Source organism: Calonectris borealis, chromosome 3 (genome assembly GCF_964195595.1).
Source record: "Calonectris borealis chromosome 3, bCalBor7.hap1.2, whole genome shotgun sequence".
Classification (NCBI taxonomy): domain Eukaryota; kingdom Metazoa; phylum Chordata; class Aves; order Procellariiformes; family Procellariidae; genus Calonectris; species Calonectris borealis.
This window is the reverse complement of record NC_134314.1, coordinates 46,358,268-46,377,548: the sequence shown is the minus strand read 5'-3', so window position 1 is coordinate 46,377,548 and position 19,281 is coordinate 46,358,268. Positions and strand designations below refer to the sequence as shown.

General features: G+C 38.0%; 1 protein-coding gene across 17 annotated transcripts in view; it reads left to right on the top strand.

Moving 5' to 3' along the window:
* The window catches only part of FBXL4 (F-box and leucine rich repeat protein 4), a 71,641-nt gene extending 52,686 nt beyond the window's left edge, over positions 1–18,955 (top strand). For 13 of the 17 annotated variants that reach the window (XM_075145532.1, XM_075145520.1, XM_075145531.1 and 10 more), the window contains 2 exons: positions 975–1,287; positions 9,285–18,955. In XM_075145532.1, coding sequence (XP_075001633.1) covers positions 975–1,287; positions 9,285–9,448 — 477 coding nt within the window. In that variant the 3' untranslated portion in view covers positions 9,449–18,955. The remainder of the gene's footprint in view (positions 1–974; positions 1,288–9,284) is intronic. The other 4 variants (XR_012672960.1, XR_012672958.1, XR_012672959.1 and 1 more) reach the window with 4 other exon arrangements.
* Positions 18,956–19,281: the final 326 nt, after the last annotated feature.

Genomic DNA, 19,281 nt, shown 5'->3' with positions numbered 1-19,281 from the left:
CGAGGGAGGTGATTCTGCCCCTCTACTCCGCTCTAAGTGAGACCCCACCTGGAGTAGTGCGTCCAGCTCTGGGGCCCCGAACATAAGAAGGACGTGGACCTGTTGGACCGAGTCCAGAGGAGGGCCACAAAGACGATCAGAGGGCTGGAGCACCTCTCCTATGAAGACGGGCTGAGAGAGTTGGGATTGTTCAGCCTGGAGAAGAGAAGGCTCCGAGAAGACCTTATAGCAGCCTTCCAGTACCTGAAGGGGGCCTACAAGAAAGCTGGAGAGGGACTTTTTACAAGGGCATGTAGTGACAGGACAAGGGGTAATTAAACTGAAAGAGGGTAGATTTAGATTAGGTATAAGGAAAAAATTCTTCATTATGAGGGTGGTGAGGCACTGGAACAGGTTGCCCAGAGAAGTTGTGGATGCCCCATCCCTGGAAGTGTTCAAGGCCAGGTTGGATGGGGCTTTGAGCAACCTGGTCTAGTAGAAAGTGTCCCTGCCCATGGCAGGGGGGTTGGAACTAGATGATCTTTAAGGACCCTTCCAACCCAAACCATTCTATGATTCTATGAGATGCAGCAACTGATCAAACTAGAATGGAAATAAGCACATTCTTCAATCTTCATGTGGTTATGGTGGCAGTGCCTATAGTCATAAAAACAGTTTTAATCATCTTTTGAAGGAAAAACAACTGTGCAGTAGAAAGAAGGCGTTTTCAAAGAAAATGAACTTTTCACTGCATTTTCACTGATCTTTAGAATTACGTGAATTTAAAAACATCTATGTTTGAGGGTTGATAGGAAATTTATTTTATTTTTCTTTTGTAAAAGTAGACCTCACTGTACAATGAATAATTTTCAAAGCTCTTTAGAAATGACAAATGCTCAAGACAGATCCGTAGGTGTGTTAGCAAGCAAATCTTGAAACACCTATGTATGTCTGGAAAGATGGCATACATGACAAAGTGTTTGCTTTCCTTGCAGATTGAAGACTATGATCTTATAGCAAGCATGATGGGAGCAAAATGCAAAAAGCTTCGCAGTCTGGATTTGTGGAGATGTAAAAACATAACTGAAAGTGGAATAGCAGAATTGGCTTCAGGCTGCCAGCTTTTGGAAGAACTTGATCTCGGCTGGTGCCCTACGTTACAGAGCAGTACAGGCTGTTTCACAAACCTTGCACGTAAACTCCCAAACTTGCAAAAGCTCTTCCTTACAGCCAACAGATCTGTGTGTGACACAGATATTGAGGAGCTTGCTGCTAACTGTACGCATTTACGGCAGCTGGATATACTGGGTAAGAAAATGTAGAACTATTGGTATATTTCCTACTGTGACTCAAGAGCCTTGCAGTTAAAAAGGAGTCCTTAAGACAAAATGGTCCTCTAGATATTTTTAGACAAATATTTTTAAAAATTATTTAGCATATGAAAAAAAATGGAGGGAAGTTTTACTCACTACAGTGAGTTTCTGACTTAGAATCCGGTGGATTTATACCAACCGTGTAATTTGACTGCTTAGTGCGAATTGCTTAAACTGAGATTTAAGTGTGAGATTTTTCCAGTAATTTTTAGTTTCGTGACCATTATTTTTTTTAACTGAAATCTTTATCTTTTGACTATCAGAAGATCCAATTTCTTCTCCTTTTTTCTGCTTTTGTTTGTTTTTATTTCTGTGTATATTTATAGTGCGAGTCTGTGACCAATAAACAGATTTCTGCTTTTGCGCAATACAGATACACCAAGCAATATTGAATTTCTTTGTCACTTTTACCAGGAAGTGAATTTGACTCATTAAAGAGGAAAAGGTAATTAGCAGCAAAACTTAAAATGGACTTTCTTCTACGGTGGGAAGGAAGTGATGAGGGGCAAAAAGCATAGCAAATCTTAAATTTCTAATCCTCTACAGCTTCTATAGATAAAAATATTTTTAGAAATCTAAAGTAAATATACTTTGGACTCTTGGGTAAGGACTTTGAGAAATGTAGTTTTGCATGATACTGAATTTATACTTTTTATGGTGGAATATGAGGTTTTCTTTTTAAAATAATGTAGGACAGCAGGGATATTTCTGACATCAAGGTGGGAGAAATTTCTTCATGCTTTTTACTGACTTATTTTCACAGGATTAGTTGAAAAAGGAAGATTTAAATTAAAGGGAAGAAAGTAGCTGCACTGCGTATTTTTAATATGTAATAATTTTAATGAAAATACTACATTTAGGTTGAGAGAGATGCTGGAAAGAACTGAGAGCCCTCAACTTGAATAATGTTCCAAGCAAGTTTAAGGCTATCAGCATTTCTCATTACAAAAAATTTGCCATATGGCTTCAGATTGTCACTCCAGTATAGCTAGTACACTCGTCTACCATGAAATACGGTTTTACTCATCTCTGAGAAAGTTGCTTTCTGACCAACATGGGAAAGGAGGATGAACAGATAAAAACTTATCTCCACCTAGTACAAATTGGAGAGACTTGATGTATATCTCCACAGGAGGTGATGTGTTTTGCATATCCTTAAGGAAATCTGTTTTGTAGCTAGATTATCAAGGGCACATTTCCCTATTCAGACATGAAAAATTTCCAAACAGTGTAGTGAATGAAGTCTTTCATCAACACGAATGTTCTCCTGACCACCCACTTCCATGCATTTCTACTACAATGGCATTGTGTCTGCCCACAAAGTGGTTCTGACCTTTTCACTACACCAGAATAGTTCAGCTGCCCAATGAATAGTTCGTCTGTGTTAAGCCTACGGATAGTCTGCTACTGCTGTTGCCTCTCTGCTGGCAGTAAAGGTTTGTTGCCACACTTTTCCTTTATCATTTGAATTCACGTTTGAATTCAGTTTAACACCTTATTGATTTTTTTGTGGAAAAATAACGTGCGAACGTGGAAAAGGAATTTGTTCTGTTCCCTGGGTGCTTACCAGTATTCCTGAGTCAAGGAGATTTGTAGTCAACCTTTCCCAGTGAGACCGCATGTTTGGTTCGGATAGGTGCTCTCCAGAGGATATCCAGTTGAATTATCTGCAAGATGTTACCAAAAACTTTAATATCCACCTTCCAGACCCCGCTATCTTCCTTCATAGGAATGCTTAGTAGGAGGGGGAAAAGTTTGTCTTCTGCTGTAAACGAGTCAGTACAAGGTGATGCGATACATGCGAAGGAGTTACTCAGCTTTTTTGGCAACAGCAAGGAAACTGTGTTCATTTCTTTGTCTGAATATGGGAACCATTACAGTCTGTGGTTAAAAGAAAGAGTTGTCAAGTAGAACCACATCGGGCCATCTGGAGGTAGAGTTGCCAGGTGTTCCCATGTAAGTGCAGAAGTCGCTGTTGTCTGAACTAAAGAGCTAGTCTCTCACAGTGCAGGAGTACAGAGAAAGTTATAAATCTCTGTATGTGCTCTAAATTTTGGCGGCTGATGTAGGGCCATCCTGTTACTATAAGCTATATAAACGCTTAATATGTTTTTGTCCTTTTGAAGAAGTGTGACAACAGGTCTGAAGCTGTTAGAGGCCTGAGGTCAGTGCTCAGCTTTGCAAGAGTAACCTTGAACAGTGGGTCTTCTCTATGATGTGAATGAACAAGAGATACTCTCATTATATCCTTTGTCATCTCCCAAGTACAGAGATGTCTGGCTTGTACATGCATTGTGAAGGGTGTAGAAGTATTGCTGCCAGGTTAGCAGTGCATGCTGTAAAGGAACTTACTTTGCTTCAACAAAGGTGTGTAAAAGCTTGAGGTTTTTTGCTATATACAGGCACCTGCCGAAGTAGGGATGACAATGTCTTATCTTGCATTGCAGTCACCAGTGTTGACAGTACTGTACTGGTTTCTCTCTGCAGTTGTTAGAACTTACAAACTTGTGAGGGAGGACTTCTTGTTTCAGTTATAGATTATTTATCACCACAATAGCTTCAGGACTGGAGGAGTCTAAGCCTCTGAAAGAAATCTTGTTGAACTGTGTGTCATTAATTTGTTACAAAATGGATGTTATATATACCCTAGATGCTGTTTTCAGGTGGTAGGTCCTGTGGCTTGCTACCCATCTGTCCTTTTCTTAGTCTCTCCGTTATTGTTTGGCAATTCCCTTGTTACAGAATCAGAGGACCCCGTAGAAGATGAAAATTGTCAGTTTTCAAGGGTTCCATAAAATTACTGGCCCATGTAAAGCATTGTTTGATGAGTGGCTGTGTTTGTGGGGTGTAAAACATACTTCAGAAAGTAAATTTCTGGTTTTTTTTTTAAAAAAAAAGAGTTGGATCCATATCTGCTGTGTTATAATAATTTGGAAGAGGAAGCATGATGTAAGTGTGTCACTGAGTACATGAGGGTGTGCTTCTTGAAGTTTTTGTTCTGAGCTTTCTTTTACCCATTACATACCGAGCTGCCTGCCTACAAGTATAATTTCCTTCTCTGCCCACATCCTTTCCACTTGACTGACATGGTGGGTTTCCACCCTGCAGTAGAGTGATCTGGCTGTGATCATCTGACAGTTTTGTAGTGATGGAGTACCTCATCCAGTGCTATCAAAAGTTAAGTGGACACCTCTAGACCTGTAGTTAAAAACTAGTCTTCAAACTGTGATCGGCATTGAGCAATTTGATGAGTCCGATGATAACCTGAATTGGCAGTGCCAAACGCTTTTCTTGTACATCTTGTATCAGCTGCTTAGTTATATTGCTGTGGGGCTACCAGCTGCTGTCGAGGATGAAGAATAAGTCATCTTAACCTTGCTCTCCAAAAGTCTTGACTGCCTCTGTCCTGCACAAAGAGAGTAATGAAAAGTAGACACCCTTGTTACTGCAAAATTCATGTATTCCTATCTACATACCAACACCTCCCACACCTTCCTGAGCAACAGAAAACCCAAGTGCCCCCTTGCCAGCTGTCAAAATTTTCAGCTTTATCCTGAGAGCATCAACACGTAGTTAGTCAATTCAAACATGAAAATGTGTAGCACATTAAAATTTAGAATTTGAGTTGTGTGCAATAGATTGAATAAAATGTAAAGAATAAAAGGCTAGTCTGGCTGGTCTAGGGGAGGAAAGGAAAAGTAAGAATGTTTGAGGGAATAGTGCTAATCATTTTCAGGGTCTCTACTCTTAAATATTATTTGGTGTGTAGTAGTATCCCTTGCCCTAGAAATTGGGGCTCTGGCAATTTTTATAGGCATCATACACAGGTCTCCTGAACAACTCTAGAATTCGAAGACTTGGATATATGATAGATATAAATGAAATAATTTACAGCTAATAAAAATAATTGTTCTAGCAAAGAAATCATTACTCAGAAGTGCCTTTTACAAAGGCGATACCAGAGAATTTTTCCAGGGAATAAACTGAACAAAAAAATTAAATAGCAAATTTTAATATACTGGTTATGTATGTATTCTGAGAAATGGTTGATTAGTCCATGTAGGAAAAGTTGTGGTAACAAAGCCTCCAAACTCTAGAAAAATGCACTACATATAGGCAGGATACATTGTCAGTCTTTCAAAGGCAAAGGAAAATGTGCTATTTACACTTCTGAAATGCGTTTGAATGTGCTTTTAAGAAATATATATATCACTAATTGACATTGTATAAATAAAAGTAAGGCTGCGGATGATGTTTGCTTATCCCCTGGTGTGAATAACCAAAGCCCAACTAGATTATTTGCTTTTTTAGCTTTTAGAAGAAGATATTTCCTAATATTAAATTTTAAGTCTGAGGAGGAAAAAAGAAACAGGTGCAGTAAAGCATGTAATTTAGGATGACCTATTTAGTTACAAATCCTTTAAAATCTTAGTCTTAGATGAAACAGTAGAACTGTCGAAGTTCAGGTAGGAAGGAATGAAGAACATCCTACACAAATCTGTGGCTAGGCATCTAGATCTAGCACTTTTGTAGAAACGCCCATTTGGATCTTGAAGCTTAAAAGCTGTGATGTGTAAACGAGACTGGTTTTAAATGAAGGTGCTGATGCAGTAGCAATTTTAAGGCTTGGTGGAAAAAAGATGAGTAGCATAATGTAGTGTTCCTGGAGTTTCGGTTGGAATGGTAGAGCAGATCCTGCTGGTGGGACAGTGGTACTATGGTAAACTTACGGTCAAGTGAAGTAAAAAACTAAAGCGTATTACAGAATTTCTGTGTATGACTATAGGGACTGTTACATCAACCACCACACGGTTGTGGTGACAGTGATCGTATGATGATAAGGGAGTTAAAAATCACAATAATAATGACAAGCTTTGATTACCTTTGCGTAGATGAGGTAAACTTTGGGGGAATGATAGCAAAGACTGTTTTCAGGTGATGTTAAACGATGTCTCAAAGCAGCTAATCCGAGAGCCTACCATAGAAGAAGTGAAGACTACACTTAGATACTCCCTTGCTTACAAAGAAGAGTACAGGAGACTACTAAAAACAGAGGCATCTTTCTGGAAATTAATCCTGTTCAGAGAAGAAAAATAGGAAGATGAACTCTAGAAAGTGAAACAAAATCACAGTAAGGCAGAATGAGATATTAAGGAACCATTTGCTAAAGGTAAATGCTAAAATTTTATTTCAGATATGTTAGAAGTAGTTTACAGGAGAGTGACTGAGGTTGGTAGATACTCCAGATGTAAAGGATCCCTCAGATACGAGAAGGTCGTTGCAGGAGAACTGTTGTCTGTCCATTAGTGTTCATGGCAAGGGGGATCAAGTAGGCTGCTACATCAGAGCCATTCTTTCCAGGAGATTAGCCCGGAAAGCTGCCTTAAATTGGAATGCCAATACAGAAAGCTTTTGAACAAATCAATACATTGAACAATAATAAATTATTAGGACTAAATGGTATTTATGCGGCAGTTCTAAACGAGCTCAAATACAGGGCTGTGGAAATCTTATTTCTGGTGTGTGATCTGTCACTAAAATCAGCCTCAGCACTAGAGGAATGAAGGGTTACAAACACGGCAAAACCTTCTGTAAAGAGTGCAGGTTAGAAGCTACAGAACAGTAAGATTGTCTTTTGCTCTGTGTAAACCAGTTGCAACCATAAGAAAGTCAGTCAGTGGACATGAAGGCCGTTCGGTATTTTGAAGGAGAGCAGCGTCCCCATGAGGATAGTCATGCCTCTCCAATCTTGTAGAATTCCTTGGAGTTCTTGGTGGAGGTGGGCACTGATCCAGTCCATAGAGGACTGGATTTTCAAAAGCTTTAGCCAAGGCTGTTCTGCTTTTGTAGCTTAGCTGTCTTCTGGATTGTAATGAGTGTTTCAAAGATAGAGAACAGAGGATAGGAATGTATCATCTCTTTTCACTTTTCAGTGAAGTTACGTCACTACTGTGATCACCAAGGGTCTGTACTGCTCTGTTTATAAGTAATCCAGGCGAAGGCGTGAATAATGCTGTTCCAGAGGGTGATGCACAGATATTCAGAGCAGAAGAATCTTAAGCAGAAGAACATAATGCTGAAAAATTGCAGAATGATCTTACAATACTTAGTAAACAGATGACAAAGCAGGAGGAACACTGTTCCATCAAATGCAAAGTAATCACATGAGGCGAAATAACATTAACGAAGGATATTGGGGGGTGGCTTTATATAAGTTCCTGTTTTGTAGGAAAGTGATCGTGTGGACAATTTTTGGAAAACATCAGCTCGTTGCTCAGCATCATTCTAACAGACAAACAGAAGGTTAGGATTTCTTAGGAAAGAAATGGAGAAAACACCGTAAGACCTTGTTATACAGTTACTGACTTTGTGCTTAGTGCACTGTATAGTTCTGGTCATCCGATTTCAAAAATACTAAATTAATGCAGAAGCAAGACAACAGGGATCATCTGAGATACAAGAGTCTGGAAAACAGACAGCCTTGAGGGAACAGAAGAAATGTCCATAGGATTATGAATGATGTGGAAATAGTGAACTGAGAATGATCTCCCACTGCTTCTTTATGATTCATTGCCCCTTAATTATTGTAATTAATAGGCAGTGGGTTTAAGGCTGATTTTTTTCTTTTTTTTCTTTTTAATGTTATATATTTACACTGTAGAACTCATGTGAAGGGGCTATAAGTATAAAGAAGTCCAGAAAAGTGGTAGCGTTCATGAAACGTAGCTTCAGAAATCCCTAAACTGATAATTTTTGGCAGTTGAGAAGACCCACCAGTGAAAAGCTGGTTTAAAAATCTGCTCTTGCTTTTTTTTTTTTCCTTTTTTTTTTTTTGGTAAGCATTATTGGCCCTAGCCATAGATAAGATCCGGGACTAGGTGGCTTTTTGGGGTGCAGTTCAGCTCAAGATGGAGCTGTGTATGTTGAAGTGTCTGCCAGCAGGTGTCTGCAGTCATGTTGGATGTATAAACTCTTTTTAGAGTCGGGAGAGCTTGATGAGCAATTTATCCTACTGTAGACATCCAGGCTTGGTTCACTTGCTGAGAATAACCTGCCTGGCTTCCAGCCATTCCAGTAAGGCACGGATCTCACCCTGTGGGTCAGTGTCCTGTCTGCCAGCTCTGTGTGGATGTCCTACACAGTGTAAGGAAGCCCAAGAGGCACTTCAGGCAACTGGATCATACCTCAGTGCCCAGTCAGCTGAATAAGGTGCTGAGCACCGCTGAGTACTGACTAGATTTCCGTCAGCTATAATGGGTGTGTGGGTGCATGCTCATAAACACCTATTTATTTGATTTCTGACTCAATCCCATGGTTGATCTGAGCCTGTGTGAGTTCAGTCACTGTAGTCACGTTTTTAGCAGGGATACATAGTGTGTTTTCTGTTACAGTTAGTGTATATATAGATATGATTAGTAGTCTCTTGAACAACTGCGTGTGCGTAATACCCATACTCACTCTAGAGTCCTAGAAGCCTTGCTGATTTATTTGGAATTGGAGTAGCCCATAATAGCTCGTGTGCTGAGCTGGTCATTGCTGTCAGCAGGAGAGTCATGAGAGCATGAGTGTGGCGTACTGTATTGCTTGTTGCCAAAGCCCATCATCTGGTCATTGGGAGGTCTTGTAGCTGTGGGTACTTGGGGTCAGCTTCTGTAGTTAGAAATTCCCCTTGAAGTTGTAAAGTTGGCCCCCAATAGAAAATGATGGAGTTACTTAAGTAGTTGGCTTAGGAAAGTACTACAGGCTTCTTAAAGGCAAGAATTCTGCACTGCTTCTGAGAAGCTTTTAATTTTAAATCTAATTGAAATAATCTAAATAAAAATTGTGTTATAGTAGCAATTTTTTTCATGACACAGTATTAGCAGCTTTAAAAAAATAGACTATTCTCCATAACCTTACAATTTGTTTTGTTTCTCTTTTGTTTTTGAACAGGGACGAGGATGGTAAGCCCTGCATCTTTAAGAAAATTGCTGGAATCTTGTAAAGATCTTTCTTTACTCGATGTGTCCTTCTGTTCACAGATTGATAATAGAATTGTCCTAGAACTGAATGCCAACTTTCCTAATGTGTTCATAAAAAAGAGTTTCACCCAGTGACTCACTACATATGCTGCTGTGGAATTCATTTGACAGAGTTGTTTCCTGTGAATTTGTGCTGACTTTTTTTAAGAAGAATATAAATCCCCTATGAAATACTGGAAAGTATTAATTATCTACACAAATGGGTAAAATACATTTAAATATGTTATGCATTTCTTAAAGAGTTGATATTGTACCTAAGAATTGGTTTACTCTGTGTTAATTGGTGGCACTGCATGTTTTTAAATACCAGCCATATGTGTGGCTTTAATGAGAAGAAAATGAGTAACGTCTTCTTAAATGTCCCTTTATAGGGTGTTACACACAATAAACTATGTTAATATCCAGGTGAAAGCATAAGTTTAATATTTAGCAGTAAGAAAAAGATGGGTGCTTCCTTTTTATGTGTATGTGTTTGTATGTGTATATATAAATGTTTACAGATGTATTTGTATATACATACACACATACTGTAGCATTCTAATTTGGCCTGCAGCATAAGATGTTATGATCTGGCCTATAATCAGTTGTTTGAAAATCCATTTAAGCTTGTATAAGAATGGATTGAAAAGACACTTTGTCTTCATTTTTTTTGGCAGTGAATCATATCTGATACATTTTTTTTTTCTCCCTTCCTTCACCTGAATTAGATGTAGTGATGTTTTACAGTCCACCCTAAGAGACACAACAGATAAATGCAAGAATCTTCCACCTGAACTTAGAGCAGAAACGAAAGAGAAAATTGCCAGCTGCTTCTTGGTATTGGATATAAAGTTTGAGCCAGGTACTTAGTGTCGTAACTGGTAATGTGTAGAAAACTCCAGAGCAATTTTCTTTTCAAATTTCTGTCATGGTCAAGACTTGATTTGTGATACATCTGGTTATCATGCAAAGTACCATAAAAATAGAACTTAGAATTATGCATTAGCAACTCTCCCTTACACTGGCATCAAATCTACTGTCAAGTGTAAAACCAAACATTTTGTTCGGTAAAACAGCAGTGAAAATATAGTGAGTTTGAAACAAGGGCAATATGATTTGGTGACTTAATAATCACCAAACCTTAGTATTGAATTTGTTTTGGTTTTTGTTTTTTTTTTTTCATTTTTCCAGGAGGTGATTGCTCAAAGTACTATTGCGCTCTCTTTCTTTAACACTGTTTAGCCTCTGGAGAAGGAAGACGCTTGTGTCGATGGACAAATTCTAGAGGCTTCTTCCTTTTGCTCTTCCTTGGATGAAGTTTTTCTCTTTTTTTTCTTGAATACCACTGCTAGAGTATGTTGCTATGTACAGCTTCAGTTTAGAATTTTACCTTTTTAGCCATTGTTGATGAATATGGACCATGAAATATCACCTGTCATTTGATATTGTCTCCACTGTTCTTGTATTGATGGCACTTACTACCTACTGGAATAAGAAGGAAAATACTTTGTTTTGCGGAAGTACATTATTGCACCGAAGATCACTGGCAAAGAATACTTCAGTTTATGCAGCAAATAACCGACCGCTACTTAGAAGACTGCTATGAATCATTAAAGATTTGATGATCTCTGTGACTCCTGAATGAACGCTTTTAACTCTTTGTGCTGGTGCCAATACTTTATAAACCATGTCATGAAACAGCTACAGAACATTTATCTGGTTTTCTAAAAAGACCTTTTTCTTCAGATTTTTAAATTTTACAGAATCTCTTAGGAATTCCAGATCCAAAGAAGCGCATGCACAGTTGGCTTTTTTATTTTTCCTCCACACAGATGGCATTATGGGATTTCCAACTAGATTATGCCATTCCTTCCCCCTCCATTCCCCCCGCCCCCCAAACTGGACATTGTCAGAGATCTTAAGATTGATTTACTTTTTTTTTTTCCCCCCATACTGACAGATGTCAGCTTGGGTCTGATTCTGTGTGAGACCTCATTTTTTTCAATCAGGTTTGAGTTGATTTATTTTTCTGGGAACTTAATTTTTAACTTTTTTTTTATCTACAAGTAATTTTTTTCATTGTAATTGAGTATTAAACATTATTGTCCTAGTTATAGGAGAACACAGGTTCAGATAATGAGAGTTTACAAAGAACAGTATTTCAGAACAAATGTTTTTGTTGTGAAATTTCACTTCTCAGGGTGCATCTGTGTTTATCTCCTTTTTTTTCTTAGAGATACTTCTTGTTTGTTTTTCACTGTAAATAGAATGGGATATGGATGAAGTGATAGCCATTGTGCCTTCAAACTGGTAAACTTAGTAAATAATATAGTTTCACTTCTACAGCATTAGTGAATCAAAAAGTGTTTTTGTAATCATGTATGTGTAAAGGATTTCATTCTCTTGCTTTTTAGGTAGTATAAAGGAGGTTTAAATTGACGCTTTGTTTATACTAAAGGATTTTTTTTCTTATGTTGTGCCTTCTGTTTGAAGTTATTTTGGTTGGGAATTCTCTATTGTCACTTGAAAGACAAATTGAAGTCTACCTTTTATTTGGACTCTTCAAAACTTAGCTGTTGCTAACACATAATTAATTCAAATAGCTGACAAATAATTGGGAAAGACTTCCATCTATAGTTGTAGACTTTAACCTTCAATCAGTGGGTAAGAAGCTCTTTTAGCTATGGCTTTATACCTCCAAGAAGTCTTCCAGCAAAGAGAGGATAGACCAGACTTGACATTTCTAGTATTTCCAGGATAAAGAAAATGACACACTTTCAGACCTTCCTTATACATCACAAAGAAGCAAGAGTAGATCACTGTCTTTTTAGTTCTGTTATTTTATACTTATGTGGGTATATCTATCTGTACATATGCATGTGTAAATTATATATATACGCACATATGTTTGTGTATATATATGAAAATTTTTTGTGTGTACATTCTTACATATATATGTATAAATCTCAAAGTTTTTCATGTAGGAATTACTTATGTGAAGTGAATGTAATAGCGAAAGGTATTTCTTAGCAGTTCTGTTTTCAACTGTTGTTTTACTGTACCTGGAGACTGAGTTCCTCTCCACTCGTGCAGCAGGAAAAGCCTGGGCAGGAGGTGTGCTGGAGTTCCTGTGTTCCTTTGCCGAAGTGCCTTTTTGTTTGTCTACACATGAAAGGTGTTACAGGGTATGGTAGAGTGTGAACGCAAAGTCCGATAACTACTGTGGACTGTCTCCTTGTGAAGCAGTGATATAGAGGGAAATTTGTTCTAGTTTCATTTAATCCAAAATTAATTATGCCAATTTCTCAGTTGGAGGAATTTAATTATTCTGGAGTTGGGTCGTCATCTCCAACACTAGACCGTCCCTCAGTCACGTTATCTAAATTCTGCTTTTAAGGATACTGCATTTTTTTATCTTTGATCTTGTCTGTCTTTCTGAAGCATTGTGAAAGATGTGCTTTGGCAACAGATGTTAAAAAAACATTGCTAACATGTCGAAAAAAAAGAGGCTTGCTCTGAAGCGCTCCTGTTCTTAAACTAAAGGGAGGCTTGCGTACTATCTGTATGAAATTGGTATGGGATGGTGTGTAGGTAGATATGTCATTCTTTTGATCATTTTAAAAATTAATACGATAATTTTACCTTTTAAAGCATTTTCCCATAAGTAGTGTGCTTATATTCATAATCCTGAGCTGTCTGACTAGATAGCTCTATGGAAATGGATGGTGTTTCTGTTGATTAAATTATGCTCATGATTAAGTATGTTAGTAAGTACAGGACTTATATGGAAAAACAGTTTTGCATAGAAGTTTGGACTTTATAATTCCCATGTACTTGCAGGTCCAAATTGCAGACAAAAAAAAAAAAAAAGGAAAGGCTGATTCTTTCCTTGGGGCTCTCAAGCCAACTTTTTCAGATACAAGATGTCCAATAATCATGGTACACAGTGAGTGGAATTCATCTCACTGAATGTGCTCTCTGAAAGTTAGACATCTAGTTTAAGGCAGGAATCTGCGGACCTCTAGAGAGCTATTAATCTCCTCCTAAGATATTTAAGGAAAGTAGAATGAATCATTTTCTGGAAAGCCTCTCTAGAGATTGTGGAAGCTGTGATTTAGCTCAGGTTAGATACTTCGCTTTAGAATACTAAACTGAGCTTCATTCCATCCAGTGTTGTACTACCTGTCTTGTAATAGGAAAAAACAGGACCAGAACAACATCCATCTCCAAATCTCAAAATCCTCCAAAATCCATCCAGAAATAAGCAAATTAAAGACATGCTAACAACTTGAAAAATCTGTTTTAAATGCCAGGATCTACTTCCACCCCTGAGTCCCTTGCCAATGCTTGTGGTATGTCTTTTTTTGTTTTGATGGAAATGCATCCTCTTTCCCTGTTTTAATATCTCTTGTACCTAACTAGCTATATGTATAGTTCTGTAAATGCATGAAATTAACGGGAAAACGTAATTAATGTATTGCAGCTATTTTGATAATCTTTCGTATTGCTATAATCAAGACTATGACTAGCTTAACTGCTCTCTTGTCATCAGAAATGTTACCCACTGTGCATTTGCAAAAATTGTGTGTTTAGTCCTGGTTCTTACTGTGTGTACTTATTGCATCTTATGGGATATGTTTCCCATGTCACATCTGCAGGACTACTAAATTTACAAAAACTGGATAAAATGTAGCATTTTTATTATATGGAGTATGGGGGTGACTTTATGTATTAATTTACATGTTCATTATTACTCTTTTGCAATGATTCTGTAAGGTGTAGCTTTTGAAATGACTAGGCTATAAATTCCTGGTTTAATGTATCTGTACATGCTGTGTTAGACATATCAACATTTTTCCCAAATGAAAGCATTTGTCCTTCACTGAGACGATAATTTCTGTGATTTTAGGAGTCTGACTTGAGAAAGGGCTCTTTATTAAATATTACCAGGCATGGGAAGGTTGAGAACAGACATGAGGAAGGGCTGAGTCTTGTGCATTACAGATCCTCATGGTCTTCAAAGAAGGGCCTCAGCAAGAGGTGACTCTTTTTAAGAAGATTCAGCCTCAATAATAGCAGACAATAGTGGGATTTGCCTTTTTAGCTAACGGACTAAGTACTGTTATTTTAGTTTGAGCAGCTCTGGTTTCTCCCTGTCTTGTTTTCATTTAAGAATGATAAATAGCACAGTTAAGACAGATATCCTAAGTTGGAGAGGATCCTTTGTGAGGAATGAAGTTTTTCTCTTGCATGTTTTGTTCCCCTATTCTGAAAACAAACAAATAAAAAACCCTCAACTATTTGAAAGCTCTCTCTTTTTCCTTGGATACTGAAGAAATGCAAATGTCAAGAAAGTTGAGAAAAGAAACAAAGGAGACTTACCCAGATTTATCTGGAAACTCATGAAAGAGTGGCCAGAGCTATTTATAGATGTGAGGAAAGTAAGTGCATTGTTCTAGATCAGCTGTTATCTTTCCCAGAAATTTAGTTTCCCATATAATTTCACATGCTCGTACTTCTGAGTCAAGATTTAGTATTTAGATGCTCTTAATACTGACCTTTCATATACATGCTTGTGCAGTAATTCCTTATGGCTCTTTGTTTCATTTTTATGAAAGATGTAAAAATATTTTTTCTTCACCTACCACTGCCCAGCTGCATTTTTTGTTAAACTCTGAAACAATTTTGTGCATGCACACACAGATGCTTGTAAGACTTAGTTGCATAGGATTTTTGCAATTGGTCCTTTTTTGAGGACAAATAAGCTGCAGTATTGGGGTAAAAATGGTAAAGAGAAAGCTCTGGAGAAGAGAAGGCTCAGGGGAAATCTTACCAATGTATAGGAATACTGGACGGAGGGGGGGAATGAAGAAGGGGGAGCCAGATTCCGCTCAGTGATGCCCACGGACAGGACAAGAGGCAATGGGCACAAACTGAAACACAGGAGACTCCGTCTGAACACAGGAAGACACATTTTGTGGTGAGGGTGACGAAGAGAGCCCGTGGAGTCTCCGTCCTTGGAGATATTCAAAAGCTGTCTGGGCATGGTCCTGGGCAACTGGCTTGAGGTGGCCCTGCTTGACCAGATGACCTCCAAGGTCCCTTCCAGCCTCAACCATGCTGTGGTTCTGTGATCTGAGACTTGGCCTTTGGTTGTTCTGTTTGCTTCAGTGGACCGATTGCTGAAGATGGCAGGGAGGGGAAAAAGAAATAATACCTGTCTTAAGAAACTTGCAATGTCAAGAATAGTCACAAGAATCTTAATCATTTGTTAATTTCCCCCCCTTTTTTTTAAGGGAAGTAATATTTTTCTTTGTTTAGGTTAGTAGGAAAATCTAAATGTAACTTATTAAAATAAAATTTTTGTAATGTTTTCAACATACAGTTCTGTAATACACAAAACACACATGATCAGTTTACAGGAGTATTATTGTCACTCTGAAGTCTGAGAGTTAGACCAAGGACTAAGATAAATATCCCTATCCTTGGGTGCTGATAATAGTTTCCATTTAGAAACTGAGTTTCTATAATACATTAGGAACAGTTTAGTTTGCGTATTTTTAGTATTTGTTTACATAGATCTTATAATAAATAGGGATTACCATGGCTTAGGTGCCAATTGCTTCTGCTTACTCCATTGGAAATTGAGTATAGTGGTTAGCTGTTCATAGTGTCAAAACATGAAAATTTGAATTCAGATTAAAAAGAGGACAAAGTGTATGAAACATGGAACTGTCTGAGCATTTTAGGGAGATACGGTGTATAATTGTGGTGAATTACCATCTTTTGTGCATTTATTTACCATTATACCATTGTCAAGAGCTGTTGGGTAGTACAGTCCTCTGCTCACCATCAGGAGATGGGTTCTCTCTATCAGACCTTGGTCTCTTTAAATTTATTTTCTTCAGGGCAGAGCCACAGGTTTCTGCACATATATGCTGTTCTGAAACTAATAGAGGCAAATCAAAAATAACTGGGTTTGTTGTGATTTGGAAACTAGTGGCTAGTCTATGCTTGGAGTTATTTTGGAAGAGTTGCTGAAAGTGAATTAAAATAACCAGGAATTGGTGTGTTCGTACGGGGGCCGTGCACTTTCTGATTTAACTTTCATATACAAACAAGTGCTAATTGCTAGCTGTCCCTTGAGCCATCTTAGTGGAATCGATGTGATGGTCTCATTCTCGTTCTTGCTAGTGAGCATAAAGCCACTACAGCTCTTTAGCATCCTCTGGCTTTTTGCGTTCATCTTCTTACCAGGGATAGTGGAGTTGGGGTGTGTCGAGACTGGCCTGATTTCCACAAGTGAGGTGCGTGAATTGTCTGGGAATTTTCCTGCTCACATTTATTCCTGTCTATGGATGAGAAAGAATGGCCTCTCCAGGCCTTCAAATTTAAATACCTGAACCCAGCATCTGGATTTAAAAATAATAGGTCTCTCCCTCCTCCCCCCTCAAATAACCAGCAGCAGAATACTTGCACCGTATTTATGATTTAATAGTATGCTCCATTTTCTACCGCAACAGTAGGAGTTTGAGTAATGTTAAAACAAACTCCTACTGCGTTAAAGGGACTAATTTCTACAAAAAGTGGAAGAGCAGCGATAGAGGGAACAGTTGTGGACACTATCTGTAAATAGCTCTGCTATGCATGCTATGCCAGTAAGCAGCAGGAGCAAGTTAGGCCTTTTTTTAATAACAAGTTGAGAAGGACAAAAAGGATAATTGCCTCCCAGCACATTTTCTATAGCTGGAGGATATTTGTATCATCTAATTTCAAATATCTAGGGTAGGTACTAAAGTTAGGAAACTAGTCTCCTGGGGTCCCTTCACTCTGGAGAGAGAGATTCCTCCACAGGGTAATTCCGATAAGGAGATCAATCTTAAATTGAGGTCTTGAATTGACCTCTGGAGAAGCTGAGGTCCACATAGACCCCATAAAATTTCTATTGGAAACTAGCTTCCTGAACTACGCATGCGGTCCTAGCACGTGTGGATTGAGGGTAAGATGCTCCCCATTAGCCCCCTGCATTCTCTTGCTTCCATCAAAGGCCACCGCTTTCTTTGCTCTGTTGGTTGAACTGTATCTGATTGCTCCCTACAAAACGTCTTGGCTAAAACTGGAAAACCTTTTGTTTTCTAGTAGTTGAGTGTTTAAAGCTTTTTTTCTTTTTTTACCCTCCCAAGTCAGGTATTAAAGCTAGCAGAAGGAAGAGGGCATTTAACTTCAGTGAAATGGTAGATGCGAGCATGTTGGTTGTGCAAATGTTTTAATTCAAATTAGCATAAATGAGGATAGCCACTCTTGATTGTGTTCCAAGGCTCCTTAGCTTTTAGATAGTTCATCTCAGTACTGTGTCACAAGGATGTCCAAACCAAGGTTTTTTATTTTCACCTCATAATGGTGGTTCAAGCTCTAAAGTATAAAAATGCTACTGTGAACATATGAGAACATGCAAGTCCTGACTGGGTTCAATAAGTTTCCTAACTAAGGTCCTTTGAGCAACAGACATGGGAAGGTTTAGATTAGAAAGGCTAATAAGAGCATGTTTAAAGCATGGTGAAGGCAGTGGTTAGCAAAACCGAAAGTGGGAGGTGGGGGAGTGGTTCATGAATGTGTTTTTCATGACTGTTTCCTGATTTTAAGCTACATGGGCCCACGAAGCTAACATCCACTACACCGTTGCAGTCCTAAATATAGTCGGTATGCCAAGAGCTGTGTTTGTATGTGCAATCTTAGATTCCAAATTTGTTCTCTGTGCTGTCATTCAACAAGTCGTACACATTCAGCATTAACCCCATTTTTCGTTTTGTGCTCCTCTTAGTATACTAGCAGTGTTTACCTTAGCATCTTCTGTATATTTGTTTTTAATATTCCCTTCTGAGGCTTGTGCATTTTTTATATTTATGCAAGTACTTGATTACATTTCAAAATGATGGGTTTTTCCCCTCTATTGACCAATAGTAAGTGGAAGGTATGTTATTAGTGTGTTACTTCTGTTCAGATTTGACTACTGCATCTTCTCTCCCTGTGTGTACCCAAAGGTCTCTCTGCATATGCAGATACAGCTCGGGCACGGATACCTGGCTCCTCCTCGTTTGAAAACCTTTGACTCGTACCACTTAATATGTTTTTGTGGTATAAGGTAGGGGTTTACCTGAACACACGTAAAACACAGATGTGAGCCCTATATTTATAAATGATTGACTTTATTATGGAGAAATCATCTAATGCCTTATATCGCTAACTCAGAGGTAGTTTCTTTTTATCTTCAAAAGTTAATTACATATTTACACACCAATTATTTCTATTTAGTAAATTAAGCCTGTTTTATACTGACATGTTGGTTCATTTAAAATGTCATAATACTGTGTTGTACCGTTTTACTCTGTTACTGCCAGTATAAAGAATTTGAAATTAATGTCCCCACTGAGTTGTCTGTGTCTGCTAATTCAGAGATGACAGAAATGTGTTAAAATATATTCAACCTATAATATTTATCTTGCTTTGCACTTAATTTGTTTCCCTTTGACTGTGTTGAAAAATACCAAGTGTACATAAAATAATGAATAAATAAAACAAAAATAAATTATTTGTCTACATTCATTGACCTTTTGTGCATTCATTTTAAAAAACACTGAAATAAAACACAAAATATGATGCATGCAGAGGAACAGTTTGGGCATATTTTTGTCACTGTTCATTTTGAAATAAGTTACCCTGGATATTTTTAGATACAAGTTTGTAAGCTAATTTTTTTTTTTTTTAGGGAAGTGTGGTACTGTTTAATATTTAGCTTACTGTAGCCCTATGAAAGCACATGGAGCTAGGTGCATTACACAAAATAAATGATTCGCTGCCTGAAACAGTTTGTGATCTAGGTACAGAGCAAGATAGAACAGATGGATATAGACAGACGGGATATAAAGCGG